At 53.3% G+C, this 25,127-nt stretch overlaps 2 protein-coding genes across 4 annotated transcripts; both read left to right on the top strand.

The window, feature by feature from the left end:
- Positions 1-52: 52 nt before the first annotated feature.
- Positions 53-14,898, top strand: LOC119151993 (histidine--tRNA ligase, cytoplasmic). Of its 2 annotated transcripts, XM_037396466.1 has the most exons (13): positions 53-156; positions 988-1,077; positions 3,466-3,585; positions 3,776-3,871; positions 4,446-4,571; positions 6,674-6,781; positions 8,275-8,373; positions 10,345-10,438; positions 10,594-10,721; positions 10,824-11,066; positions 12,357-12,473; positions 13,253-13,399; positions 14,388-14,898. In XM_037396466.1, the coding sequence occupies exons 1-13, from the start codon at positions 79-81 to the stop codon at positions 14,445-14,447; spliced, it is 1,506 nt and encodes a 501-aa protein (XP_037252363.1). In that variant the 5' UTR covers positions 53-78; the 3' UTR covers positions 14,448-14,898. The 2 variants fall into 2 exon arrangements, with proteins under 2 accessions (XP_037252363.1, XP_037252365.1); XM_037396468.1 differs by lacking the exons at positions 13,253-13,399; positions 14,388-14,898 and adding an exon at positions 11,215-11,379 and having other exon boundaries at positions 12,357-12,435.
- A 108-nt stretch (positions 14,899-15,006) lies between these two features.
- DND1 (DND microRNA-mediated repression inhibitor 1) lies at positions 15,007-19,149 on the top strand. Of its 2 annotated transcripts, XM_037396471.1 has the most exons (5): positions 15,007-15,309; positions 16,342-16,459; positions 16,580-17,041; positions 17,797-18,192; positions 18,467-19,149. In XM_037396471.1, the coding sequence occupies exons 1-5, from the start codon at positions 15,292-15,294 to the stop codon at positions 18,481-18,483; spliced, it is 1,011 nt and encodes a 336-aa protein (XP_037252368.1). In that variant the 5' UTR covers positions 15,007-15,291; the 3' UTR covers positions 18,484-19,149. The 2 variants fall into 2 exon arrangements, with proteins under 2 accessions (XP_037252368.1, XP_037252367.1); XM_037396470.1 differs by lacking the exon at positions 15,007-15,309 and having other exon boundaries at positions 15,405-16,459.
- The last annotated feature ends 5,978 nt before the right edge of the window (positions 19,150-25,127 follow it).

Genomic DNA, 25,127 nt, shown 5'->3' on the forward strand with positions numbered 1-25,127 from the left:
CAGTGACACGCAGCGCGCAGGCGCAGTGGCAGCGCAGGCGCCGTAGGGCGAGGCGCAGCGCGCAGGCGCGGGCCGGCAATGGCGGAGGAGGCGGCGGTGCGGGCGCAGGCGGAGGCGGTGCGGCGGCTCAAGCAGGACAAGGCCGATCCCGACGAGGTGCGGGGGGCCCCGGCGTCGGGTGCGGGGCTGGGGAGGGGTTGGGGGCCGTCGGGTGCGGGGCTGGGGCGGCGCGGCGCGGGGGTGCCTGGGGGCGGGGTGCTGGGGTAGGGCCGGGAGCGGCGGGCTGGTGTGACTGGGGCGGGGGGAGGCGGCCCGGGGAGAGGCGAGTGGGGCGCGGGGGGCGTTAGGATGGGGAAGCAGAGGTTGGGGGGAACTGGGGGTACAGGTGTAGCCGTTGCAGAAGTGATCGGGGTGCGGTTGGGGTTGCTGTGCTTAGGGGGAAGGTGCTGTGGGGAACTGGGAGTACTGGTAAAGGGGTTGCTGGGCTGGGGCAGTGGCACTGGGAGGAGTGTGGCGGGGGATGGGAGTGCTGGGCGGAAGGATGAGGTGCTTGGGGAGAGGCTGTGGGAGATGAAGTGGGAACTGGCGATACTGGTGGTAGATTGGAGAGGAGGATGCTGGAGGCTCCTGATGCTGGGGCATGCGTGGCAGGAGCTGGGGGTGCTGGGCCTGAGGCGGTGCACAGGGTGAGAGGTGTGGGGGCTGGGGAGGCAGGTGCTGAGGGCAGTGGAGGTTGTGGAAGCCAGAGAATGGGGGGCTGTTGGGGGTGCTGAGATTGGGGTGCTTGGCCGAACTGGTGAGTCCTGGAGAGGAGCAGGGAGTGCTCCTCTTGTTGCTGTGCAAGACTGGGGATAGTGGATGTATTGAGGTCGAGAAGTCTGGATGTACTGGCTGAAGTAATGCTGAGGCTGAAGGTACTGGGGAAAGCTTACGGGCTGGACTTGGCAGGTAAGCTTACCCTCAGCTCCCTCCCCGGTCCCTCCCTAGATCGCGAAGGAGGTGGCAAAACTGCTGGAGATGAAGGCGCAGCTAGGGGGAGATGAGGGGAAACAGAAGTTTGTGCTCAAGACCCCAAAGGTAAGCTCCCCCAGCACACGCACTTGCATGCCCCTCTGTACGCACAGCCCACTCTTGTGCATGCACAGAGCCTGCCCCACGCACCGCTGTGTGCAGAGGCTCAGCACAGACTCACCTGTCCTCATTTCTGTTTCCCTTTTTGCTTTTAGCAGCAGGGGGGAGAGGGGTGAAGATGTCTGTGACGGCATCTAACCCAGATACCCTGCTAACTTAAAGGCTTTTTTGTGCTTTTGTGGCAAGCCACCCATTAGCTGCTGTGGTCAGGAAATTAAATTCCCTTTTGGTCAAGCTTTATTGTAGCTGCCCAGCATGAGAGGTCTCCTGTATTCTTGGATTGCAGTATTTGAAGTAAGGTCGTGACTTCCGTTGCCCCAATGAGTTTAGGGCTAGGGCTTTTCAGCTTTTATAGCGCTGACCCCACTAGTACCTGCAGACATTGTCTCTCATGGATTGAGGATCCTCTGACTGGTCCTGTTCCCTGTTGACCCGGACAGGGTGGCTGAAGCTGCCTGGTAGGCTGGGTGAGCACGGAGTCCTGGGAAGTGCAGCTCTGATGGTGCAAGGCCCGTTGTGGAGAAGCTGCAAAGCAGAAGCCAGCCAGAGAAACCCAGAGGCCCAGCAGTGTTTGCCAGGAACGTTCAGCACATGTTGAAATGTGGGGAGCAAGAAAGGTCTCGTGGCTTTTGATCTTGCCTTAGTCTGTGGGGGTGGGTAATCCCATTTACTGAGCAGGTCTGGCCAGCAGCTGACATTTCTGTTCTCTTGAAGAAGGACCCTTCCTTCAGGGGTAGCTTTTTAGTCTCCAGGCATCTGAGAATAGTGTCCGTAATGCAATTTATGCTGAAATTTTTTGTAACCTGAATGTTTCATCACTAGCAGCTGACTGGAGACCAGCTGTGCTTCCATGCTGGGTGGGGGAGACAGCTGTGAGTGTTGCTGACAAATAAAACAGGTTATGTTAATGCCACTGACTAGGAAATGTCTCGAAACTCTCAGTTATCCATTTCCTTTATTTTATGTTTTGGTAAATGTAATTGTGGTGTGAGGTCTGGAAAGTGGAAGGGTTTTTCACTGTTTAAAGATGCGGAGAGAGGATTTTGGAGCTCTGTGAGTGCCAGGGAAACGGCTTGGGTGTCCAGCCTGTTTCAGCCATGTCAGCGTACTGTTGAAAGCTGCTCTTTGCTGTGCGACCTGCAGGTGGGGTGTCACGAAGTGCCAGCTCCCTGCTTCCTCCTGCCTAACTGCCAGTCCCTAGAAAATGAAAGTGGAAGGTCTAGTTAATTAACAGTGATTTATGTGTTGTTGAGAGCCTAAAGCTAAATTTCAATTATGCCATCGAAATAATTCAGTGACTCTTAACAGCAAAGAAATTAAAAGGGAGCACATCCCAGTGAACAGTAGATGGGCACTTCACAGGTATTGCACTTTGAGAAGATGATATCTCTTTATGTATGTTTAGACATAGTAGAGCAGCTGGCTGTTCCACAGCTTCAAAGTGTACCTTTCCTCTGATTCCACCTCTCAGGGTGGCTCATTGTGCAGAGGTCTGGCTAATATGTCTGAATCAGAGCTGTGGACAGATCCTGGCTGTGCTGTCATGCTCAGAAGCACTGAACTCGCTGACTGTTAGATCTGTGTCGGCTCCTTTGTCTCCTGTATTGTAAAACTCCTGACTTAAATTTACCTCTGCAGACCGTGGCAGATTGAGCTGTGTCCTGATGTATTCTAGTGGGTTTTGGTGCTGCTTTTTACTGCCTCTCCCGATATCTGGAGTCTGGACTTGATCTCTGGTTTTGCTAGCAATACGATAGCTTCACATTGCCTCTCACGTCTGTCCTACTGTGTGCCTCTAACTCAATGTGTCCTTTTGTGGTGAATGAAGAGACAGGACGTAGCTTGATGCAAGCAAGATGTGGAATTATTAGTGATTCTCTTATATTTATATATGTTTCTACCTTCTGCATGTTACACACTGATTGGTTAAATCTTAAGCGTGAACTACACTGATTGGTTATCTTCTAAGACACATCATTTAAACAATAGGTACCGATAAGTTTATCTTATCCTAGCAACATTCTCTATTCTAAGATTAGGGTTTTTTTTTTCCTAGTGACTTTTGTGAATAACAAAGTTCCTCATCAGCACTACCCATTCCCTTATCTTGCTGTTTGTTCTTCTTTGTCTGTCTGGTTGTCATCTCAACCGCTATGGCTCAAGAGCCTGTGGTTAACTTGTTCCTTTGTTCCCAGGGCTTATGCCTTACAAGTTCTAACAGGCTCCATTCATCAGGCTAACGGTGCTTGGACTCTTGTCCTTGAGGCCTTGCCCTACATCCTTTGCTGCTCTTCTCCTTATCCCAGGAATCTTTTTATCTTTTCCTATTCCCAGGGCACACGGGACTACAGTCCCAAGCAAATGGCCATTCGCGAGAGAGTCTTCAATGCGATCATCACTTGCTTCAAGCGCCATGGAGCAGAAGTCATTGATACACCGGTGTTTGAGTTGAAGGTGAGTGAGGACACAGCAAGTTGGCTGAGCTGAGGAAGATACTGCAGTTGAAAGCCTGTGATGTGTTGAGAGCTGAGTTTTCATCTTACACCTCCTAGTGTCCTCCCTTTCTCTCCTTGTTTTCTGTGTGCTCTAGGGCTGATCCCCTGTCACTGAAGATGCTGTTTGTTCGTGTGTCCTTTTGTTGTAGGAGACACTGACAGGGAAGTACGGTGAAGACTCGAAGCTCATTTACGATCTGAAAGATCAAGGAGGGGAGCTGCTGTCTCTGCGCTACGACCTGACAGTATCCTGCCACAGCCAGCACTGAGGGGTCTTGTCACCTTTGCTGCCCTCCTTCTGGGGCGGTGCTGTCCAGAGGGTGAGGGAAGAGGAGGGAGGACAGTCTCTTGGCTCTGACCCTGTACTGACAGGGAGGGCGTGAGCAGGCAGTGTGGTTCAGTGGGTGCAGAACCCCCACTCGGTTATTTACTGTACAATGCTTCTGTTCAGTGAAGTAACACTTGTACGTGGAGGTAAGGAAGATCTGTGTTGAGTGGGGTTTCTCTTACAGCAGGGTACCCACGCTAGGCTGCTGTGGTACACAGCCCACGTGAAACTTGAGATTCAGCCAAAGGTGGTGCTGGAAGATGCCTGTGGGGACACTTAATGGCAGCATGTATGGGCCATGTCTTGGACAGTTGTGGAGACCCTGGGGAGCTGTGGTGAGCCCAGCTGTCTCTTGGCAGCTGCTTCGCCCCAGGGGTGTGCACCACACTGTGCTGGGTGTTGGGGAGATAGTAGGGACCCAGCGCTGCTGGTGACTGATAATGGGGTGGGGTGATCCAAATCCGTTCCCATCCTTGACTCTACTGTCTCAGGTGCCCTTTGCTCGCTATTTGGCTATGAACAAGATCACCAATATTAAGCGTTACCACATCGCTAAGGTGTACAGGCGAGACAACCCAGCCATGACCAGGGGCCGCTACAGGGAGTTCTACCAGTGTGTGAGTTTGGCCATTGACAGGGATGCTGCTGAATGAGGTTGTAGGCTGGGCAGCACCTGTGGGGACATAACACCATGAAAACAGGAGCAAGGCTGTGTTACCCTGCAGCAGCCTTCCCTGGGCTGTGGAAAGCTCAGGAGGATCCTCTAATCTCCCTAGCATCCCCTTATGGATATGAAAACCATTTTGAGAGTGGGAGAGTGAGGACAGTGGCTGTGACACAGGCTGCTGGTGTGTCAAGAGAACTTTGTGATACAGCTCCCAGGTGCCCAGGTATGTGGCCTGCTGTGCACTGTGGAGGAGGGCAGCTCCTTGCTCCATCCCACAGTGCTTGCCAGCCTGGTGGAGAGGAAGAATTTCCTTCTGATCCCAAATTGCAACTGTTGAACTCCTGGAAGTGTCAGCAGGACACATGAACCAGGTGAGCATGTGACTCAGCTGTAGCATATGGTACTTCTGTCCCATGCATAGTCAGTCTTTATTTCAAAGGAAGGGGAAAACCCAGAGGTCAAATTATAGAAGAGGTAAGAAAGCAATTTCCTTTGTGGCTTTCTCAGATGAGTGTGGTAGCCCGGAGGAATGGCTTATGTTCCGCTGTACTAACACAGTTCCCAGGCCTCATATTGCAAACAAATTCCTGTTTGAGAACATTCCTGTTTTATCACACAACCCCTATGGATACCTGCCAGCTCTAGCTTGGTGAATTCCTATTTCCAGGCAGCTTGGGGTCTTTGCCTGCTGTCTCTCCTGAAAGACTTACTCAAGATCTTACTCCTAGGATAGCTAGAAATAGTCTTATAATATCCAGGCTAAACTTACTTCTGTCTGATTATTTACTTCACCTTGTGCCAGTGCAGCTCTTTTAAATGGTAGCCGTCATCCCTTGATTTGGATTCTTCCCCTTTGTCAGATAAACATTTGTGAAATACTTAAAAGAAATCTTCCCCTCAGGCCACATAAATAAAGCTCTGTTACCTTCTCTCCTGGGAGATGCTTTGCCTCTTTGCTCCGCCTAGTAGCTTTTTCTGCATCTTTTCTCAAATATAATTCACCGGTCTCTATTTCACCTGTGCCACATAGAGTGGTAGCAGCACTTTCCTGATTGTACCAGACCTTGCTCAACTTCCGTGAGGATTGCATCAGCCTTTCTTGCACTCAGCTAATGGGATTATTTGATGTGATCTTTTTCCTAATCCATTGCACCAATTTATTTTGGAAGCTTGGTGAAGCCTTGTTGAAATCTATCCACTTAATTAAAATTGTTTTGTGCTCAAAATCTCATTAAAAGGCCTTGCATTTGGGATTCATAAATGGGAGTCAAATAAGAGGTCTCTTGTTACTTCTGTGTTTTATTTTTCTCTGAACATTGATATTATCTTTGTTATTTTCCAGTCATGAGGTACCAGCCTATTAAAACATCTTGCTGTTGGGCTTTAGTTCTGTGTGCTAGTTCATCTGGTAGTCTCTGGTGGAGACCACTCAGGCTTTCCGATTTCTTTGTCTGTCTTGGCAGTTGAAGCTTTGGTTTGCCTCCACTGAGATCACTTCTCTTGTCTTCTTCCCTGATCATTAACTTGATTGGCATGTGTATTAAGAAAAGGAACACTAATTCCTAAGAATCAAGGTGAAACATTTGGCATTTAGGTCGTACCAAATAATAAGCAGTTTTCTCCTCCTTTCCTGGTTCCTTTGTTCTATTTATTTACTGTTTGATTGCTCTGCTGTCTCCTCTTTATTGTTTTCAAAGATCGCTGTTTCAAAGTGTATCACATAGTAAACTGCTGTGTCAGAGGCAGGGAGCAGGTCATGCAACTCCAGAAGCAGAAAGCAGGGAGGAGCAGAACGGTGTCTTGCAAACTGTCTGTGCTGGCCACAATGCAGTATACAAACTCTTCGCAATGCAGTGGACATGAGCACACTACTACCTTTGCTAAAAGAGGGTCATAACCCACATTCCATCCTTTCTGCATCCTATTGGCAAGGGCTAGTGCTCCCTTATGTCAGGTTACTGATGCTTTTTGTAGAGAAACTTGTTGGCGGAGTTGAAGCTGTATTGCTGCAGCTGTGCCAGTGGTGCTTAATTGCTTTTTCCTGTGCCCCAGGATTTTGACATCGCCGGCCAGTTTGACCCCATGATTCCCGATGCTGAGTGCCTGAAGATCGTGCACGAGATCCTGAGGGACCTGCAGCTTGGGGACTTTCTCATTAAGGTGAGACTGGGTGGGTTTCTCTGTGCCATGGTGGGAAGCAGTGGTCATTGTTTCTGCAGTTTTATGCAGCAGCACCTGTTGCTACTCAGTGCCCGCTAAGGTCTGATCCAGAAGTTCATCCCGGCTCCTCATGGTGTATATGCTAAAAGGCTGGACCTCAGCTCAGATTTGCCTTTAGCTGGGAATGCAAGGAGGTTTCCTGAGGCTGCAGTTAGCAGAGTTCTCTCTAGGACTAACTACGGTCCCCTGCAAAATGTCCAGCAGCCGGGTCATGTTCCCTGCCTGCAGTAAAACACAGGCGCTGGCCCAGGATCCCTGCCCTTGGCCCCAGCTCCCCCCTTAGTAGGGACAGTCACTCAGTATGTGCGCTGTGGTGTTCACAGACTTCTGCCTTCCCCCCGGGTCCTTTCTGGGGCTGAGGCCTTTTCAGGAAGGGTCATGCCCTGCTATAGGTTGAGCTTGCTATTTGCTTGAAAATGGCTGTTACCTTGGTGTGGCTGTGAATGGTGCTGGATGTGCAGATTAGGCAGGATGGGGAAGGGTCTACACCAGTAGGAGAGTGATGGGTAGGAGTGCCCAGTGTGCCGGAGGGTGGTGGGGTCTTTGAGGGGGACCCAGAGCCGAGTTGTTGCTGGGCTCTGCAGGGGAGCTGAGCAGTGCAAGCTCAGTGTTGCATTCCTGTGTGCAGCCCCCACTGGTTAGCGGGGCAGTTAGACCTTGAACTTGTCTGGGATGAGCTGAAGAGCTGTGCACAGGAACAGCCTGCCCAGCTACCATGTGTCTGGGCTGTGGTGAAAGCGGATGCCTTTGAGAATGAGAACACACCCTTGCAGTGGGGAACAGCAGAATAACCTGCTTGCAGTTATTCTTGTCTTCCGTGAGCCACTGTCTGTTTCATGTTGATGCTGGAAGATTACAAGCTCCCAAGCATATTTTGTTTCTGTCTAATTTAATTGTAAATGTTCTCGAAATGTTGAATCCAGGTGAGCCTTTGGCCTCAGTTACCTACTATTACAAAGCATAATTAAACTATGGAATTCACTATACTATAACAAAATAAATAATTCCTTACTGATGTTTTAACATAACCAGATGTCCTTTTGTTCTTACAGTGAGAGAGCAGGGTAATGCACTGATTTAATCTCCTTTGTCCGTGATCTTTTCCTGAGCTGTATTTACATGTCCACATGAGAGGACTCAGAGACCTTGATGTTTTTTCTTCTGTTGCGTGGAGGTGTCTGTAGCTCTAGAAGGAGAATGTGATAGCTCTACCTAGGCTTTGTAGGAGTCAGTTGTGGTAGCTGGTCTGCTGTGGGCAGAGAGACAGCTTAGCTCCACAGGAATGGGAAGAGACAGAAACTGCAAACAACAAAAAATCTTGGCAGTTATCTGCTAGTTTCACTTTCATGCTTAAAACTACAGATGAGAGAAACTGTACACAGCTGAAGCATCTATTTGAGTTCATAGTTAATGACTTGGTCCCTCTCCCTCAGGTCAACGATCGGCGCATCCTTGATGGGATGTTTGCAGTTTGCGGTGTCCCAGACAGCAAGTTCAGAACGATCTGCTCCAGTGTTGACAAACTGGATAAGGTACGGGCTGGAGCCCTGGGCTGCAACTGCTGCTGCTGGAGTTTCAGTGAGTCTCTGTCCCTCTGGGCTGCTCTTACCATGGTCCATGAGAACTGGCTGGAAAATGCTGATAAACTTTGAGTTCTGATTTCTGTCTTTCTCTGGAGGTGAGGCACATAGGGCACAGTCACATAGGCAAACTGGATTCTGTGCTTTCTTCTCCAGTATCCCACGAGGTCCTGACAAATGGAAAGGAGGGAAGGAAAAAAGCTTTTCATGTGGAGGTTCAACATCCCAAACCTTAGCCTTATTAAGGTGCTGCTGCTTATGAACCAGGATCATGAAAGCCTGCCCCCAGTCTGGGCCAGCACATTGAAAAGCCTTTTAAAATATATCAGGTTCAGTTGGGTGCTGTGAGGAATCGCAGTTGTGTCCTGGAATCATAAAGCAGCCCAGTTTGGAAGGGATTTCAAAAGATCATCTGGTTCAGCTGCATGGCAAACATGACATAAACAGTAAATCTCTGTGGTAATGCAGGAGTAGAGAAGTGCAATCATAAATGATAGTCTGTAAGATGGTTGGCTTGCAGGTGACAGAGTGGAGTTAAATGGAAATCCACAGGTGAGTAGGCTGCTAGAGTTGTTGTGTTGTCCAGGACCCTATTCTTAAATACTGTCCTGCAAGCTGGTGCTGTTCATGATCATGCCACAGACTCTACAGCATGTGCATGTTGCTGGCTAGGCTGTTTCAGCATGATCAGGGCAACAAGGCAGCAGGTACCCATAGGACTGCGCTCAGCAAGCTGTCTCAAGAGCACTGGCTGTTGTGAAGATCTGTAAGGGATTCAGGCCCTTATATGGCCCCTTGGGAAGAGGGAAAGGTGCCTGTGTTAGGTACAGCTTTTTCTTTGCAGCTGATTGTCTTGACTGTAGGCCCTAGTCAGATATAAAGATGCTGGAGATCAGTATATACATGTATACATATATAGTCCTCCGCTAAATGGCTAGGGAAGAGGAACCTTAAAATTAAGTGTAATTTAAAAATTCACTTTTCTTCACTCAGGATTCACAGTAGAATTTGGAGGTGAATTTCTGTGTATGTTCAGTCATGTGGGGGACACTGTGGGCTGACTCCTTAAAGGAGCGCTCCTAACCTTCTTATAAAACCCTTAACAAAGCACCCTTGTACGTTGTCTTGTATTTGTGTTGCTTTGTTCAAGGATGAACAGCATTTTCCTTTGGAGGCCTCGTGTGATGATTGAATGAAATCAGCTAGAGGAAGGGCTCACTTACAGTCCTGTTAGTAGTGACAGCAATTGCAAAGGCATGACCAAAGTGTAGGTTTTGGGGCTGTGTGTGCATGGAAAAGCAATAGGAAGGGAGGATTTGATTTTTTTTAGAATGGGATAATTGCCTTGGTTTCATATGGAAATACTGTGATTTATCTCGGTGCAGCTGCATGTGATCAAGACTCTACTTCTCTTTGACCCTTCTGTCGGTGAGAAAACTGCAGTGTGTTCTGCTTACATTGGGCTTTTGCATGTCCTCACACCTTTCCAGGTGGTAGCCATGACCAGCAACACTTTCTTGACTAGTATTTATGACTAGAGTACCTAACCAGGGAAACCACAGCAGCAAGACATCTCTCAAACTTGGTGCTTTTACAGTATGGATGTTCAGTTCTGGCCAGAAATCAAAACCAAAGTATTTGGCCTGGGGGACGGCTTTGCTGACTGCAGCGTTGGCATACAAACAGACTGTGCAGAGGTACAAGAAATGGAGCTGTGACTATATATATGGCCGTGGTCTGAGAGCATTTGATATGCTGCTTCTCTCGTGCACCTCTTAACCATGCTGACACTGATGGGGTTCTGCTGTGTAGAGATCTGTTCAGGGCAGATGGTCACCTGTATTGGGCAGAACCAGCAGAGACCTTCCCCAGGAGAGACCACATCCCTGGAGCAGTGGCTGATGTTCATCTCTCCCCTCACAGATGCCGTGGGAAGAAGTGAGGAGCGAGATGGTAGGAGAGAAGGGGCTCTCTCCCGAGGCTGCAGATCGCATCGGGGAGTATGTCCAGCTTCACGGTGAGCGCTGTGGGTTGGAGCCCTTGGCCTTGTTCTTCTAGGCCAGGCAGGGAGGGCCAGCGGCGGAGCGGTGCGAGGCGCGCACGAGGCTGGCCAGGCCCATCGCTGCGGGTGCTGCTGCACTGGCAGATGTGAGGCACAGCTCGTTCCCACAGGTGGCCTGGACCTGATCGAGCGGCTTCTCCAGGACCCCAAGTTGTCACAGAACAAGCTGGCCAAGGAGGGGCTGGGGGACATGAAGCTGCTGTTTGAGTACCTGACCCTGTTTGGCATCACAGGGCAGGTGAGGGGGTGCAGAGGCAGGAGGGGGGGGGCTGCCCTCGTGGCTGGGCAGCCTGGGCCCCCCGAGTGCACGCAGTGACGGGGCTTCCCTTGTGTCCTACAGATCTCTTTTGACCTGAGCCTGGCGCGGGGTCTGGACTATTACACGGGGGTGATCTTTGAGGCCGTCCTGCTGCAGCAGGAGAATGACCATGTGGAGGAGCCAGTCAGCGTTGGGAGCGTGGCTGGAGGTGGTCGCTATGACGGGCTGGTGGGGATGTTTGATCCCAAAGGACGGAAGGTGCCCTGCGTGGGAGTCAGCATTGGGATTGAGCGGATCTTCTCCATCCTAGAGCAGAGAGTGCAGGTAGGTGCCTTTGGTGCTCAACTAAGCATGGAGAAAGAGCAAGAATTTACATCTTCCCCATGTACCCCCAGTCCAGCAGATGCTGGTGAGTTTTCCTTGCTGCAGTCTTTGATGGAGAAGCCAGCTGGGCCTCTACTGTGCTCTGCAGCAGGAGTCAGAACCAGGATATAAGCTCCAATTTTCTCTGGCTTGGGAGGATGGTCTCTGTGACTCGCACTGGAGACAAGACCCTTCTTCCAGCAGCCCTCAGACACGGCTTGTTCAGCTGCAGCTGGAGGGGGCACTTTAATCCTCAGCAGTGCCAGATACCCAGGTCAGGTGCCTTAGTGTTCCCCACTGCATTAGCCATCGCGTGACGCCACATGCTCCTTGGCAAGGCAGCTCTGCTCTGCAAGGCTGGCGAGGTGGCAGCCCCCCACACCTAGTCTTCCTGCCCAAGGTGCTACAGAGACCAGATGGGGAACAAATGTTCAAAGTGTCCCAGATCCTTTTGATTGTTTTGGTTTTTTTCTCCTGTTCCTCCCTCCTTAGGGTTGCTGTACCAATGTGTTGTCCTCTGTCCCATTCAATTGATGTTAAATAGGTCTCTGTAGGCTTGCAAAACACTGCTGCATGTTTCTGTCCCCCAGAGACCTGTTGTGTGGAGTCCTCTCTTAGCATCTAGACACAACTGGGATTTCTAAATGGAGAATGTATTCTTCCCTACCACCTGCAGTTCTGGCTAGGTTTGTTTCTCTGCAGGTGACCTTTTAAAGGCTTCTCCCTTCAGCGAAAGGGGCAGCAGGAAAATGCTGCTTTCAATATCCAGCATCTGCCATGGGAGCAGGTAGCTCCTGACAGTGCTGCAGCATCTCAGCTTGCTGCTGTTAATCTAACCCACAGTTGCTAGCTCAGCTGTAGAATAGGCAACTGCCTCTATCCAGCTTCTTGGATCTGCTTGGAGCAGATTTCTGGGAGGCCCCTGGTATGGAGGGACAGCCTCCAGGAAGAAGCTGGCAGGGAAATTGCTCATTCTCAGCGTGTCTTAATCTGCACATACCTGCAGCACAGGAGGGAGGCTCTGTTAATCCCCTGTCATAGAACAGCTGCAGAAGATGATTCTGCTTCAATGGGGGGGGGGGGGGGGGGGGCGCCTCCCTGAATCTACTGAGTTTATGCTGTTCATCCCACTGAGCCTGGTCGTCTTCACCGCTAAATTGATGGCCCTGGGGTGGTGACCCATCCTGCTTGTAGGGTATCGGATATCTCTGTTATGTCCATGGCATCTTTTGAGTCTTGTCCCCTCTTTAGGCCTCTGAGGAAAAGATCAGGACAACAGAGACACAGGTGCTGGTGGCCTCTGCCCAGAAGAAGCTCCTTGAAGAGCGGCTGAAGCTCATCTCTGAGCTGTGGGATGCTGGAATCAAGGTATGACCAGGTGATAGCAAAGTCAGGGGCTGCCTGGCCTGCACTGTGTGCAAGGAATGGATGAGATCTGGCTTTGCTTTGGGAGGAAGGAGTCACGGGGAGAAGGTGGGCAGCAGACTGCCCTCCTGAATGGAGCCTGCCTTTTCTCAGTGTCCTGAGTCAGGTGTTTTCCAGGAAGGGCTGGGCAGCATGGCTTGGTTATCTCTGTAACACTGCAGTGGCTACTCTGTTATCTCAGGACAGATTCCCAAAGCAGGCCACACTCCAGCCCCTGCTGCGTGGCACCAGGGATACCATGCCACTTCCAATAAAAAGCAAAAAAACCCTATGGAGCCTTTCAAGGAGGGGAGAGTGAGGCCAGGGAGGAGCCTGGGCTGTTTTCTGCAGGCTGAAGGCAAGCTGTGTGGCAGGGCCCTGCTCCCTGCCTGCTGCGGGCAGACTCCCGTGATGGCTGAATGGAGGAGAGTGCCTGGGTGCTCTGCCGGGCTCCTGACCCTGTAGGGACACCACAGATGTTTGGCCCTGGTCTGACATGGACTAGAACTAATGACCTGCTATTTCCTGAGGATAAGCAGTGGCTTGTGAGTATCTTTGAGCTGAGTTGCATTACTTATTAGCTGTAATGCCCAGCCTTCTCCATTAGCCCATCTTCTCCTCCACCGTGCACCACCACACTCACCAGATGGCAGTTTGCACTCCCCCAACCAGGCATTGCTGAGCCAGTCTGCTGAGAGACAGGTCATTGCTGATCATGGTGGTATGCTCTGGTTCTCTTCCAGGCAGAGGTGCTGTACAAGAAGAATCCCAAGCTGCTGAATCAGCTGCAGTACTGTGAGGACACGGGCATCCCTCTTGTGGCCATTGTGGGTGAGCAGGAGCTCAAGGATGGAGTTGTCAAGCTGCGGGTCGTGGCAACCAGGGAGGAGGTGAGGCTCATCATGGCGTGAGGGGAATTGGCTACTTGATCCCAGCCCTCCAGACCCATCTGTGCTGTGCTCTGAAGCAGTGCCGTCAGGGTGTGCACAGCAAGGTGGCTTTGCTGGCCCACATTTTCAGTGTAGTGCCCAAAGGGGAGATCAGAGGAGTAAGGCACTTCCACCTGATGTGAAAAGCCTCCAAGGCATAACAAAGCTGCTCATACAGAAGGTGTGGCATAGGGAAAGCTCTCCACGCTGTAGGCAGAGAGGTACAAACCAGGGCTGACAGACTTGAGGTGAAGCCTGTAGACTGATGGTGGTGGCCTTGTGGGTGCACTTTTGGAGACTGGGCGAGGCGAGTTTCCTCAGCCCATCTTGACTTGCTGTGGAGCACATGCCCTCATGTCAGCCTGCCACCGAGACCCCTTATAACAGGTTCTCAGTATGGCTTGCTCATTGATCTTTTCAAGCAGTGGTCTCCTCAGGAACTTCTGTAACAGCTCATGTTCCGGTTCCTTACGCCATGCGGTTTCCTGGAGCCATGAAGCATGGTTGTCTCCAGTTCTGGAGAGTTTCCAGTTGTGTGGCCTCCTTGAATCCCTAGCTATTCCTCAGTTCAGGAGCCTGGAACATGGAGGGGCAATTCAGTGGGCTGTATGGCTGCTTGTGCTTTCCATCCAGGGTGCAGGACCAGCACTGATCTACATACTGGTCCTGGCTCTGGAACCAGTAGGAAACAGTGGGAAGAGTATTACTCCTGATGATTGGGCAGGAAAGTGCTTGGCAGGGTTGCAGGCAGGTTCTTGCGCTCACAGATTCAGCTCCACAAGTGCTGCAGCCCACTCAGTCCTCACAGAGGGACTGCTGCCAGCACTGCTGTGATCTCCCAAGAGACAGGGCCACAAACGTGCAGGCCATCCCTTGGGCATCAGAGAAGGTTGTGCTATGTCAAGCTGCTTGTGTTGTATTGAAGCAACTTTGTGCTCCCCCTGTGCAGGTCAACGTTCGCAGGGAGAGCCTGGTTGAGGAGATCAGGATGCGAACGAGCCAGCCTTAAATCCCTTCTGGACATGTCTGCTTGTTTGTTGGATTCTGGATGACAGATTTCCTTCTGTAAATGCCTTCACCAGGCCACGCAGCAGTGGGCACGGGGTTGGGGGGGCTTTTGAAAGTTGTATTTATTCTTGTCTCATGCCCCTCCTTTCCTGGTGGGAGCAGAGAGGCAGCACCAAGCCCTGGGACACGCCCTGACTCTCTAGTACTTCGCTGCAAAGATGTTTTGCAAGTGGCTCTGGCAAATGCTGGCCTCCCATCCGCTGTCACTGTGGTGACACATGGAGCCCGGTCCTGTCAGCAGGCCCCGGGGTCTTGGCTACAGCTTCTTGTTCCCGTCGCTTTGAATAATCATCCCACCCCATCTCGCTGCTCTGGCTGCGGGGAGGTGACCTTATCCAAGGTAAAATGTAAAGGCGCTGCTCCCAGAAACACAATAAATCTGTCCCTCCCAGGCCGTGGCTCCTGTCCCTACTTCCCACCCAGGGCAGGGGTTTGCTCGGCTGCTGTGGGGCGAGAGCTGCCCTGGAGGGGGCGGGGGGACGTTTCTTCAGCTGCGATGCGCCCCCCTCGCTGCCGGCCCCTGCGCCCTGGGCAGAGCAGAGACCCGCCAGCCAGCGAGGCCGCCCGGGGGCGACTTGAGCCGCCCTCCCCGGCTCCCTCTCCCCGTAGGCGGCAGCTTTAAGCCCGGGGCTCCCTCCCGTGGCCGGGCGGCGGGAGCGGGGCGGGCGCTGCCGGCGGGTCCCTCCCGCGCTGCCCGGGGCGGGGCAGCCGTGGCGTGGGGGGCGGAGCGGCGGCGCTGGAACCTTCCAGAGCCGCGGGCCGGGCGGCGAGGAGGAGCAGCGGCGATGGAGACGGTGGAGACGGTGAGCGCCCTTGGGGGGCGGCCCGGAGGCGAGGGGAGCCGCGGTGCGGGGCACGGCTCCCCTCGGTGCTGTCGGGCGGGGGCCGGAGCCCCCGAGCCCCGGCTGTGGGACCCGCGGGCGGGTGGTGCGGCCCCCAGCCCGGTCCGGCCCCTCGCCCGCCGCGGTGGCCCGGGGCAGCCCGTGCCGCTTGGAGACCGGGGGGGTGTTGGCACCGCATCGGTGGGGCCTGAGCTGGGCTCGGCCCTGTCATGCCTCCCCCAGAGCCCTGGCGCCCCCCGCAGCCCCCGGTACCGGGGGGGCCAGGTGGTGCCCTGTGCTGGGACCCGGCCCTGGGAGCCCAGGGCCGTGGCGGGGGATGCTGTTGGCCTTCCTGCTCCTCACAGCAAGATTGCCTCGGTTTGACCCCCACTGTCATCCAAAGGTGGGTTTTTGTCTTCAGGAAAGATGAAACCCCTTGGAGGGGGAGAGGTGCCTGGGGATGCGGGGGTGATGGGCGAGGTGAAGGCACGGTTTCACAGGCCCTGATGAGACCTTAGTGAGCTAAACCCTGATGGCATTGGCACACAGATGGTGTCTCCAAACCCTCTGTGATGGCCTCAGAAGCTTGAGGAGATGCTGGTAGAAGAGAGTTGGCTGTCTTGGGGTCCCAGCCTGTGTGGGATCTCACGGCCTGATGGTCACCTTGACTCCATGCTCCAGCCCCTTCTTGCAGCACCAGTGAGCAGCCATCTGGGCCTTGGCTCTCAGAGCCCTTGCAGGCAGCCACAGGGGAGCTGCTGGTGTCCTTGTGCTCTGCTGAAGTTGCTGGACTTAGTCACGTGGAGCAGGCTTGGGCAGTGGGCATGGTACTCCTTGGATGTGCAGTGTTGAGAGGCCCCTCAGGTTTCCTCAGGGCAGAGGGGTTCAGTGTTTGCTTCTCCACGTGCCGGTCGGTGCTAGGCCTTGCAGTTGCTTCGTGGGTTTGGGATGCCCCTAGTTGGGAGGCTGGAAACTCTTTGCCCCAGCAAGCCCCAGTATCATCTCCCTCTTCAGGCATGGATTACCAGTGTTAATAAGGCCAACAAGATGGCCCTGCTTGCCTGGGCGAAAGAAACCGGCATCAACCTGGTGCAGACCAACGGGCAGAGGCGGTATGGTGGCCCCCCTCCAGGTATGTGAGAAGAATATCTCAGTACCATGGTGCCCTGGGAGCACAGCACGTAGGGTGCCTGGCGGGCACGGAGGTGAGGTGGATCTCACCCACGTGCACTGTGTTGCTGTGTGCCTGCAGGCTGGGTGGGCGACGCACCACCAGCGGGCACGGAAGTGTTCATTGGGAAGCTGCCGCAGGACATATATGAGAACACACTGATCCCACTCTTCCAGAGCGCGGGGAAGCTCTACGAGTTCCGCCTCATGATGACCTTCAGTGGGCTGAACCGGGGCTTTGCCTACGCCAAGTACAGTAGCCGGCGCAGCGCCAAAGAGGCCATCGCTGCCCTCAACAACTTTGAGGTGCGGGAGGGCTGTGCCATCATGGTGTGCAAGAGCACGGATAAGTGCGAGCTGAGCGTGGATGGCCTGGCCACCTCGGTGAGCCGGAAGGAGGTGGAGGCCATGCTGCGGCAGGTCACGGAGGGGGTTCTCAAGGTCACCCTGCATACCAGCCCCTGCCAGAAATGGGCACAGCTTGCTGTGCTGAAATACAGCTCACACCAGGCTGCTGCCATGGCCAAGAAAACCCTGATGGAAGGTAAGTGGGAGGTTGGGGTGCTGTGGGACGCTGCTTGGGATGCTGGTCTTCCTGGTATCTCTAAGGAAGGACCGATCCCACCTCCAGACTCAGCTGTGAGGTGATTTCAGCCCTGAGACATCCCCTGTTCTCTCCCTGTGTCCCATGGGAGGCCCGTTGTCCTCAGTGGTCCAGATCCCCGGCAGCCCTTTTGCAGACCAAGTGGTGCTGAGGTAAAGGGGCTGCTGGAGGTCATCAGGCAGCTGCCTGCTCAGAGCAGGAGCATCACCAATACCAGCCCAGTGCATGCAGAGTGTTGACCAAGTTATTAAACCCTCCTCGGGGATATGCCCTACCCCTCAGTGCCCCGTCCGGCGGTTGCACAGCCCTGTGATGGGATGTGTTTCCCAGACAGAACCAGAACCTCCAGAGTCCTGGTTTGTACCTGGTTCTGCCCCAGCAGAGAAGTGCTTGGCTTTGACGTCTTTGCACCTGTCCCTAAAATCAGGCTGCCCCTAAAATTCCCTGAGCTTTGCAGCCCCAAGGCCACCTTGGCAGCAGCCGGGGGTGGAGAAGCAACCATCCTGTGGCTGTGTGAGTGGTTGTGCAGGCAGGGGAAAGGGTCCTGTGCAGTTCATACAGTGTGGGTCGGTGCCAGACCACCCGTGGGCAGGGTGTCGCTGTGCCAAGTGGTGGGGGACAGGACAGGGTGGGGGGTGGGTGGTACTGGATGGCTAGTGTCTGAACATCTGCCAGCTGCTGCCCATCTCTCCTAGGGAACAGGCTCAGTGGCCCATATGTGAGGGTGGATTGGCTGAACCCCGACCTGAAGAAGAAACTGCAGTCATGCAGGGAGAAGCCATCATTCAGCCAGGTCCAAGGGGACAAGTGCCTGGGAGTCCCCACGCAGGCACCCCTGTCTCCGCTGCTGTGCAGCGCAGTGGACCGCCTGAACACGCTGTGCTGGAGGCAGTACCGGGGGACCCCCATGTTCCTCACCAAGTGTGTCCAGGCAGACCCCAGTGGGTGGCTGAGGTTCTGGTGCCAAGTGGTGATCCCAGGGTGTTCTGTGCCCTTCAGTGGGTTCACGTGGGTCTGGCAGAATGGGCCAGGCAGGAGCAGGCACGAGGAGGCGAAGGCTGCAGCGGCGCTGCGCATTCTTCAGATGCTAGGTGAGTCTTTGAGCGGTGCCAGTGCCAACCCCCTGCCTTTCCCAAAGTCCTGGAGTGTCTCTGGGAGTGTGGAGCTATGGTGCTTCTAGTGCATGGGGGGAGCCAGCCTGGCGGGCAGGGCTGAAGGAGTCACTCCTTTGCTGGATGTGACCCCAGTGGCTCTGAGCTCCGGGTGGGATTTGTGGCTGGCAGCAGGGGATACAAGGGGAGGGGGTTTTGGGGTGCTGCTCCCTGCAGCACTGCACAGAGCCTGATGCTTTCTTCTCCGCTGCAGAGAGCCAGCTGACATAGGCAGCTGTGTCCTGCCCAAACCAGGAGCTGAACCTGAGCTGCCAGCCTCAGTGTCGCCAGCTGCAGGAGCAGTGTGTGAGCCCTGCTGGGGACCCGGTCCTGTTCCAGGCTTTCAGTTTGTTTGAGTTTGTTTTGAGAGCTGGGTGTGGAGGATAGGCCTGCTACTCTGGTCTGTGACAGCTGCCTGTCCCCTGCCAGCCTTTGGGGTTCGTTCTGTTTTTTGGGGACAAAGGTTTACCTGCCCAGTTTGGCTTTTACATTGGTTTGTGTTGTTCTGCTGTGGTGGAGACAGGCCTGGTGCAGGTCTTGGGAGAAGGAGAAGCTGCTAGGAAAGACTGCCAGCAGTGGCTAGGGAGAGGGGACAGTGGGGGCCACCTGGGCACCTCTGGGGGCCATCTCACCTCTGCTGGCATGCCTGGTTCCTGAGGAACAGCCTCAGGTGAGGACGAGGCCACACGTGGGGACTGTCCTGGTGGACAGGGGACATTCCGTGGGCTGATGGAGCTGTTTCTAATGAGGGGAGTGCCTGCAGGCTCTGGGGGGCGCAGGGCTCTTTGGGCTGCGGGGAAGTAGCTGTGGGGTTACTGGCTGCACATGAATGATTCCGTGAGACCAGGAGGTCCGGCCGCATGCTGTTCACTTGGTATTAAAGTAGCCTGGAAGGGACTGGCTGTGTTGTGTTGTCTTCTGCTCCCACATCCTTGGCTCCCTGCCTCTCCAGCACCTGCTCGATGCTCTCCCCCCACACCAGGCAGCCTGTCTTCTCCAGTGGCAGGAGAAGGGACAGTGTGGGACTTGGATCCATCCTGTAGCTTCCAGGCTCCGGAGCCAAAGCCTGCTGGGCCCCTGGAAACAGCGGTCACTCCTGTAGGAAGCAGCAGCCCCTGGCACCCAGAGCTTTGTGTCCCCAGCTTCTCACTGGGGTCATGGGAGTCTTTCTGCCTGACTTTTGGTGTGCCCCAGGCTCCTCCAGGCCCCCCTTGATGATGCCCCAGTGGTCTTTGGGGGTGCACCTCTGGGACATCATAACACCATCATGCTTTTCTCTGGGGCCTCCAAGCACCTTTCAGCATGCTCAGTGATGTAAAAGTGATTTCTGATGAGCTCTGCGGGGCTTCCAAGTGTGTTTCAGGGCATACCTGGGTGCCTCCTGAGCGCAGAGCTCTGGTAGTCCTTTCTGTGCAAAGGACCTGGGTGCTTTGCTGTTTGCCACCAGTGGTCTCCAAGGGCCTTTTGGGGCTTGTTATGGTCCCAGGTGCCTTCTGATGCACTTAAGGGACTCACATGTCTTTCTATGCTGCCCAGGTGCCTCCAGGTGCCTTGCACTGCAGCACAACAGACTCTGCAGTGCCTTCAGGTGTCCTCCAACAGTCATTCTGCACTCAGTACTGATGAACCAGTGCTGTTTGCAGTGCCCAAGTGCTTCCCAGAGCTTTGGGATGTGGCCCATGGGGGCTCAGTCCATTTGGTGCAACTTGCATGGCCTGCACACCTATCTGTGCTTCCCAGAGCTCTACCGGTACCTTCTGGCACACACCTGGACCCACCAAGTCCCTTTGGCAGCACCTAAGTGGTATCCTTACTGCTTTTGGTGATCCCCAGAGAGGATTGAGTGCCTTTTGATGCACCCCCAGGTGCTGCCAGGTGCTTTTCTTCTACTTCCCAGAGATCTGCCTGTCCCTCCTGATGCACACCAGTACCCTCACCATCTCTGTCTGTGCACCTGCAAGAGCCTCCAAGTGAATTTTGGTGTCTTCAGAGAGTTTCTTGTTGCACTGCAGGAGCTTCAGTGTGCCTTTTCTGGTGACGCCTTCCTCTGGGACCTCCATGTGAGTGTCTGTGCCCCCCAGAGATCTACCAGTGCTGTCTGAGGTACCCCAAAGACCTCAGGGGCTATGCTGGCCCTGGGGATGTGTCCTAGCTCGGGGCAACATGGGAGGCTGTGCGTGCCCAGGAGCAGGGCTGGAAGAAGGGTCACCCCAGCTCCCGAAGCAGCCAGGTCTTTTCTTCCCACCAAGGACCGCCTTGCTCTCTAAACACGCTTCTCAGAGGAGTCTAGGTGCAGCTGATCAGTCCTAGTAATAGACTTGGTCAATAGTTTAGGTCTAAAGGATTATGCCTGCAGCCGTTGACCAGAGTCAGAGATTTGTAGATTTCACACAAGGCAATGCAATACTAACAATAACAATCAGTATGATAAACATTAACGCATGCAGGATTAGATTCTGAATCCATCCACTAATTCTAATCCAAGCCAACTGAAAACCTTTGAAATCCACCCAGTCTGTTGCCACTGTCGTGTCTCGGTTTCATCTGCTCACGGAGCTCCTGGGTCTGGGCTGCAATTTTTCACATTTGGTTTGTGGCATGATACAAGGTAGCAGCCACATTCGGAATTGACACACAACAGGTTTCCTTGGGATGGGTGGTATTCAGCCACCCACAAAGACCTTGTCTATTTCATAATACCATATCTAGTGTTAATTTATTCTGTAAAACTATTTTAGCAGTCCCTTGCAATTGTGCATCTATTGCACTTACAAATATTCTTGTTCAGTTTGACAAAGATTCCACTTGCCCTGTCAAATTCTGTCTATATAGTTGATTGTAAACTATCTGTGTCCAAAACCCCCCAAATGATTTCACTGCTGAATTTACTTCCATTCCTGGGGTATAATAATTTAGCCATGGCACAGGAGGCAGTACGCTGCTCTTGGTTTCTGTGCCCTGCTCTATCAGCTAACCCTTGAACATAATCAAAAGCATATAAAGGGCATAAACTAGGGAGTCCTAAAGTACAATAAGTTATCCCAGAAGAGCTCAATATAGTCACAGGTTCTGCCGTCAGAGCAAGCCCAAACAGTGGTGCAGGAATCAGAACTTAACTACACGTGGCATTAAAAGTTCCCACACTCCAGTGGCCACGATGATAATGATTCAGTGGGAAGTGACATTTTCGTCCATTCCGTATCGCCCACGTACCTACAGAGGTCTGGTTGAGAGAGGGGTTGCAGCTGGGCTGGTTGCATTTACTGGGAATGGGGGCACTACAGTTACGGCATAAACAGATTGTCCTTAGAGCACAATATTTGCCAGCAGCCATCCACGCCCAGGGGTGTTCGTTTATGTTGGTGCCATTTAGAACAACTGTGCAGTTCCGACTCTCAACGGGAGTCGGAGCCCAGGTATTCAGAGGGCTCTTGAGCCATTTGGCATTTTGTTTTCGTGCAGCTGAAGACCAAACGCAAGAGGCCTCTTTGCTGCCAATGGGACAACCTGTACCACATCTTGCAGGGAACTCCAAGCACCATTCCACGTTAATGGCACCAAAGTGTTTGAAAGTAATCGGAGTTCCCCAGTGTGGTCTATGATCCAGATTGGTCATCCATGGAGTGAGGGTACACGATACATGGGTTGGTGAATTGTTCATGGTTGCGGAGTACACAGAGCAATTTTTATGCCATATATCTTCATATGTCAAATTGGTGGGCCATCAGTGAAGGAGAGCAGGCACCACAGGGATCACACTAACTTCCCTTACAGTGCGATTTGTTTCCCATAGTTTTAAAAGGGCTTCTGATATGTTTAATGGAATTACAAAAATAGGAATTTCTTCCTCAGGTAGTTGGCATTGACATGCAAGGCGTGCGTTGTCTCCAACTCATCATTTTACAAAATCCCTGTATCACGGCATAGGTCATATTATTACTGGTAGCAGGGATACCCTTTTTATTTTTAAAAAATCTGTCATTATGATTATTTCTTGCAACTATTATTATTACCACACATATACATACTAAACTTACATGTATCTTCCTAAAACTACTCAAACATAATAGGCTCATGTTGATCAGAACTCCAGTTGTGACTTAACAATCAATAGTACAAACAGAACAACAGCAGCAAGTACAGTTAAGCCTGGAGTAAGTTTCAAATCAACATCTTAATACACACAAGTTACTTCAGCTATGGCCCCAAACAATATCACAGGTTTCTTAGCTGTGGCCATATTAAATTTTGGGTTCCAGATAAGTATGAGGATTAGAAATAGAAATGCCCAACAAACAAAATTCAGCAGTCCTTGGGGCACTCCAGAGTGGTCTAGGGGAGTCCTTGATCTCGGGTGTGATCTGGCATTTGGAGTACCTGCAGGCACAAAAGCCTTTGCCTTTACCTCTTTTAATGTTTTGCTCTGCTCACTTCTACATTGTTCTGTCTGCCCTACCACTTTGGCCCTCCTCAGCTTTCCAGTATTTTTGGGCCCATTCTATCCCCACTTGGGATGGTGTACACTTAAGCTTTTGCAGCAGTTTATCCACGGCAACCCTGTCCATGATGACAGTTTACTGTCAGTACAGGTATGAGTCTGATGCATGGCTAAGGGGGGGAGAAGCCGTACCATTGAGTCACAAGATTCAGAAAGGACCCCCTTGCTTTCTAATGCCTTCTCAGAGAGGAGCCTGGGTGCAGCTGGATCCAATCCTAGTCCCAGAGTTGGTCAACAGTTTAGGTCTAAAGGATTACGTGCATGGCCACTGACCAAAGTCAATGGTTGCCTGTCAGCCCTCTCAAGGACTTTCACCGAGACAGCTTCACCAAGTCAAAGAGATAGATGATTAAGGCAAGATACAAAAAAATTTGGAACTGCTGTAAAAAAATACACTTACTGCAAAAATGGAGCTCGAGTTAAACAGTTCAGCCCTTTTGTTAATGATACTTTCCCAGGTAACATCTGATGTAGTCAGAAGCGTGAGTCTTAACTGAAGCAGCATCCCTGCCTGGGGAGGAAGGAAGCCCAGGGCTGCCCACCCGCCCGGTGGCTGGAGCTCTCATCCTCAGAACGGATGATTCTAAATGCCACTTCTATACCCCTGGCGAGGTGGGACTGTCAGCTACTGTGTGCCGGCTGGCCCTTCGCAAGGCTTCTCAGTTCTGGAAGGCTAGCAGGGCCCGATGGCTCAGCACGGGCAGGGAGTGCAGTGCAGACATATGGGGGGGTCTTTCTGGTTTTGCTGCAGCCACGTGGGGCTGTGAGGTCCCTGCCTAATCCCGGGCATCATTCAGTCAATATCAGCGTTAGACCGCAACCCATCATGACTATTTTGCAAGATAAGCACAGTGTTCAAGTCAAACCCGGCTGCTTGCCACTGACTTCTGCATTCGGCACCAACAAGCCCGGACAAGTGTGGTCCCTTGGCCCCCTGGCAGCTTTCTCACTCCCCCCACCAGGATGGGAGACAGAATTGGAAAAAGCGAGAAAACTTGTGGTTTGAGATAAATGCAGTTGAATAGGTAAAGCAAAAACCGTACAAGTGAGCAAAGCAACTGTACACGCAAGCAAAGCAAAGCAAGGAATTAATTCCCCACTCCCCACACAGGCAGGTGCTCAGCCATCCCCAGGACAGCAGGGCTCTTGTCACGTGTGACAGGGATGTGAGAAGACAAACACCATCACTCCAAACATTCCCCCTTCCTTCTAGCTCCCCACCTTTATATGCTGAGCATGACACCATATGGTCTGGGATATCCCCCGGCTCAGCTGGGGTCAGCTGTCCGAGCCGTGTTCTCTCCCAGCTCCTTGTGTCCCCCCAGCCTGCTCGCTGTGGGGTGGGTGAACAGCAGAAAAGCCCTTGGCTCCGTGCAAGCGCTGCTCAGCAGTAACTATAACATCCCTGTGTTACCAACTCTGTTTTTAGCACAAATCCAAAGCATAGCCTCGTACTAAGTACTACTGCAGCCCAGCCACAACCAGCACAGCAATGCTGGGGGTTTCAGTGGGCTTTTGCCACTCAGGTGCCTCATTGCCACCAAGGACACAGTCAGGGGTCCCCAGGCCAAGGTGGCCATGCCCTCAGCCAGGACTGACAGGCTGTGGGAGGTACAAGCCAGCGTGGGAATGCTGCAGCCCTGCGCGCCCGTGCCCCTTTCTCCTGGTCCGTGCTGCCAGTCAGCCAGCAGTGAGACACATGGGCCACCCTCTGCCACCCCCTAACCTGTGGTCTCCCAGGGTCCCTGCCTCACGCCAGGACAGGTTGGGCTTGATGTTGGCATTGAAATGCCGCTGGCTGCTCTCACTGCTCACACTAGCACTGTGCTCTTCCCCACGTGTGCCAGACCCTTGCAGGGTTGAGGTCAATGCCACTGAGGGGTGGGCTGCGAGGGAGGGGGGGAGAGCAGGAGAGCTGGGTGCTGGCAGTGACCCCCTCGCTGGAGGTGCCTGGAGATGCCCAACTGCTGGGCACATGTGGTTCCCCTGCCCAGGGCACTGCTCGAAGGTGGCATGATGCTGTGCCAAGGGGCTGTGGGGAAAGTGCTGCATCTGGCCGAGGCCACACCATGGGCACAGATGTCACCCAGCCCACAGGCTTCCCCATGGCAGTGGGAGGGGGTGTCGGGCCCCTGCCCTGGTCCATGCTGCCTGCAGCCTGTCCCAGGCCACCAGCCACCCAGCCCAGCAGGGATCAGCCAGCGCTGGCTGTTCTGCCAGGCTGGGCATCCCCCACCACCTGGGCAAGAGCCCTGGCTCCCTCCCAACGCCAGCCACAAGTCACAACACCCCAGTGCAGGGTGCTCTCCCCCCTGGCCCCCCCAATCCCCAGTGCCCTGCAGGGTCCTGGACATGCCCAGGCGTGCCAGGGAAGTGG

Source organism: Falco rusticolus, chromosome 8 (genome assembly GCF_015220075.1).
Source record: "Falco rusticolus isolate bFalRus1 chromosome 8, bFalRus1.pri, whole genome shotgun sequence".
NCBI lineage: Eukaryota > Metazoa > Chordata > Aves > Falconiformes > Falconidae > Falco > Falco rusticolus.

Bases quoted from the DNA above. Each gene is read 5' to 3' on its own strand.
- DND1 (XM_037396470.1), top strand. From the start codon at position 16,276: ATGCCCCTAGTTGGGAGGCTGGAAACTCTTTGCCCCAGCAAGCCCCAG. The intron at 16,460-16,579 runs GTATGTGAGAAG...GTGTGCCTGCAG, and splicing joins GTATGGTGGCCCCCCTCCAG to GCTGGGTGGGCGACGCACCA. The intron at 17,042-17,796 runs GTAAGTGGGAGG...CATCTCTCCTAG, and splicing joins CAAGAAAACCCTGATGGAAG to GGAACAGGCTCAGTGGCCCA.
- LOC119151993 (XM_037396466.1), top strand. From the start codon at position 79: ATGGCGGAGGAGGCGGCGGTGCGGGCGCAGGCGGAGGCGGTGCGGCGG. The intron at 1,078-3,465 runs GTAAGCTCCCCC...TCCTATTCCCAG, and splicing joins TTGTGCTCAAGACCCCAAAG to GGCACACGGGACTACAGTCC. The intron at 3,872-4,445 runs GTATCCTGCCAC...CTACTGTCTCAG, and splicing joins CTCTGCGCTACGACCTGACA to GTGCCCTTTGCTCGCTATTT.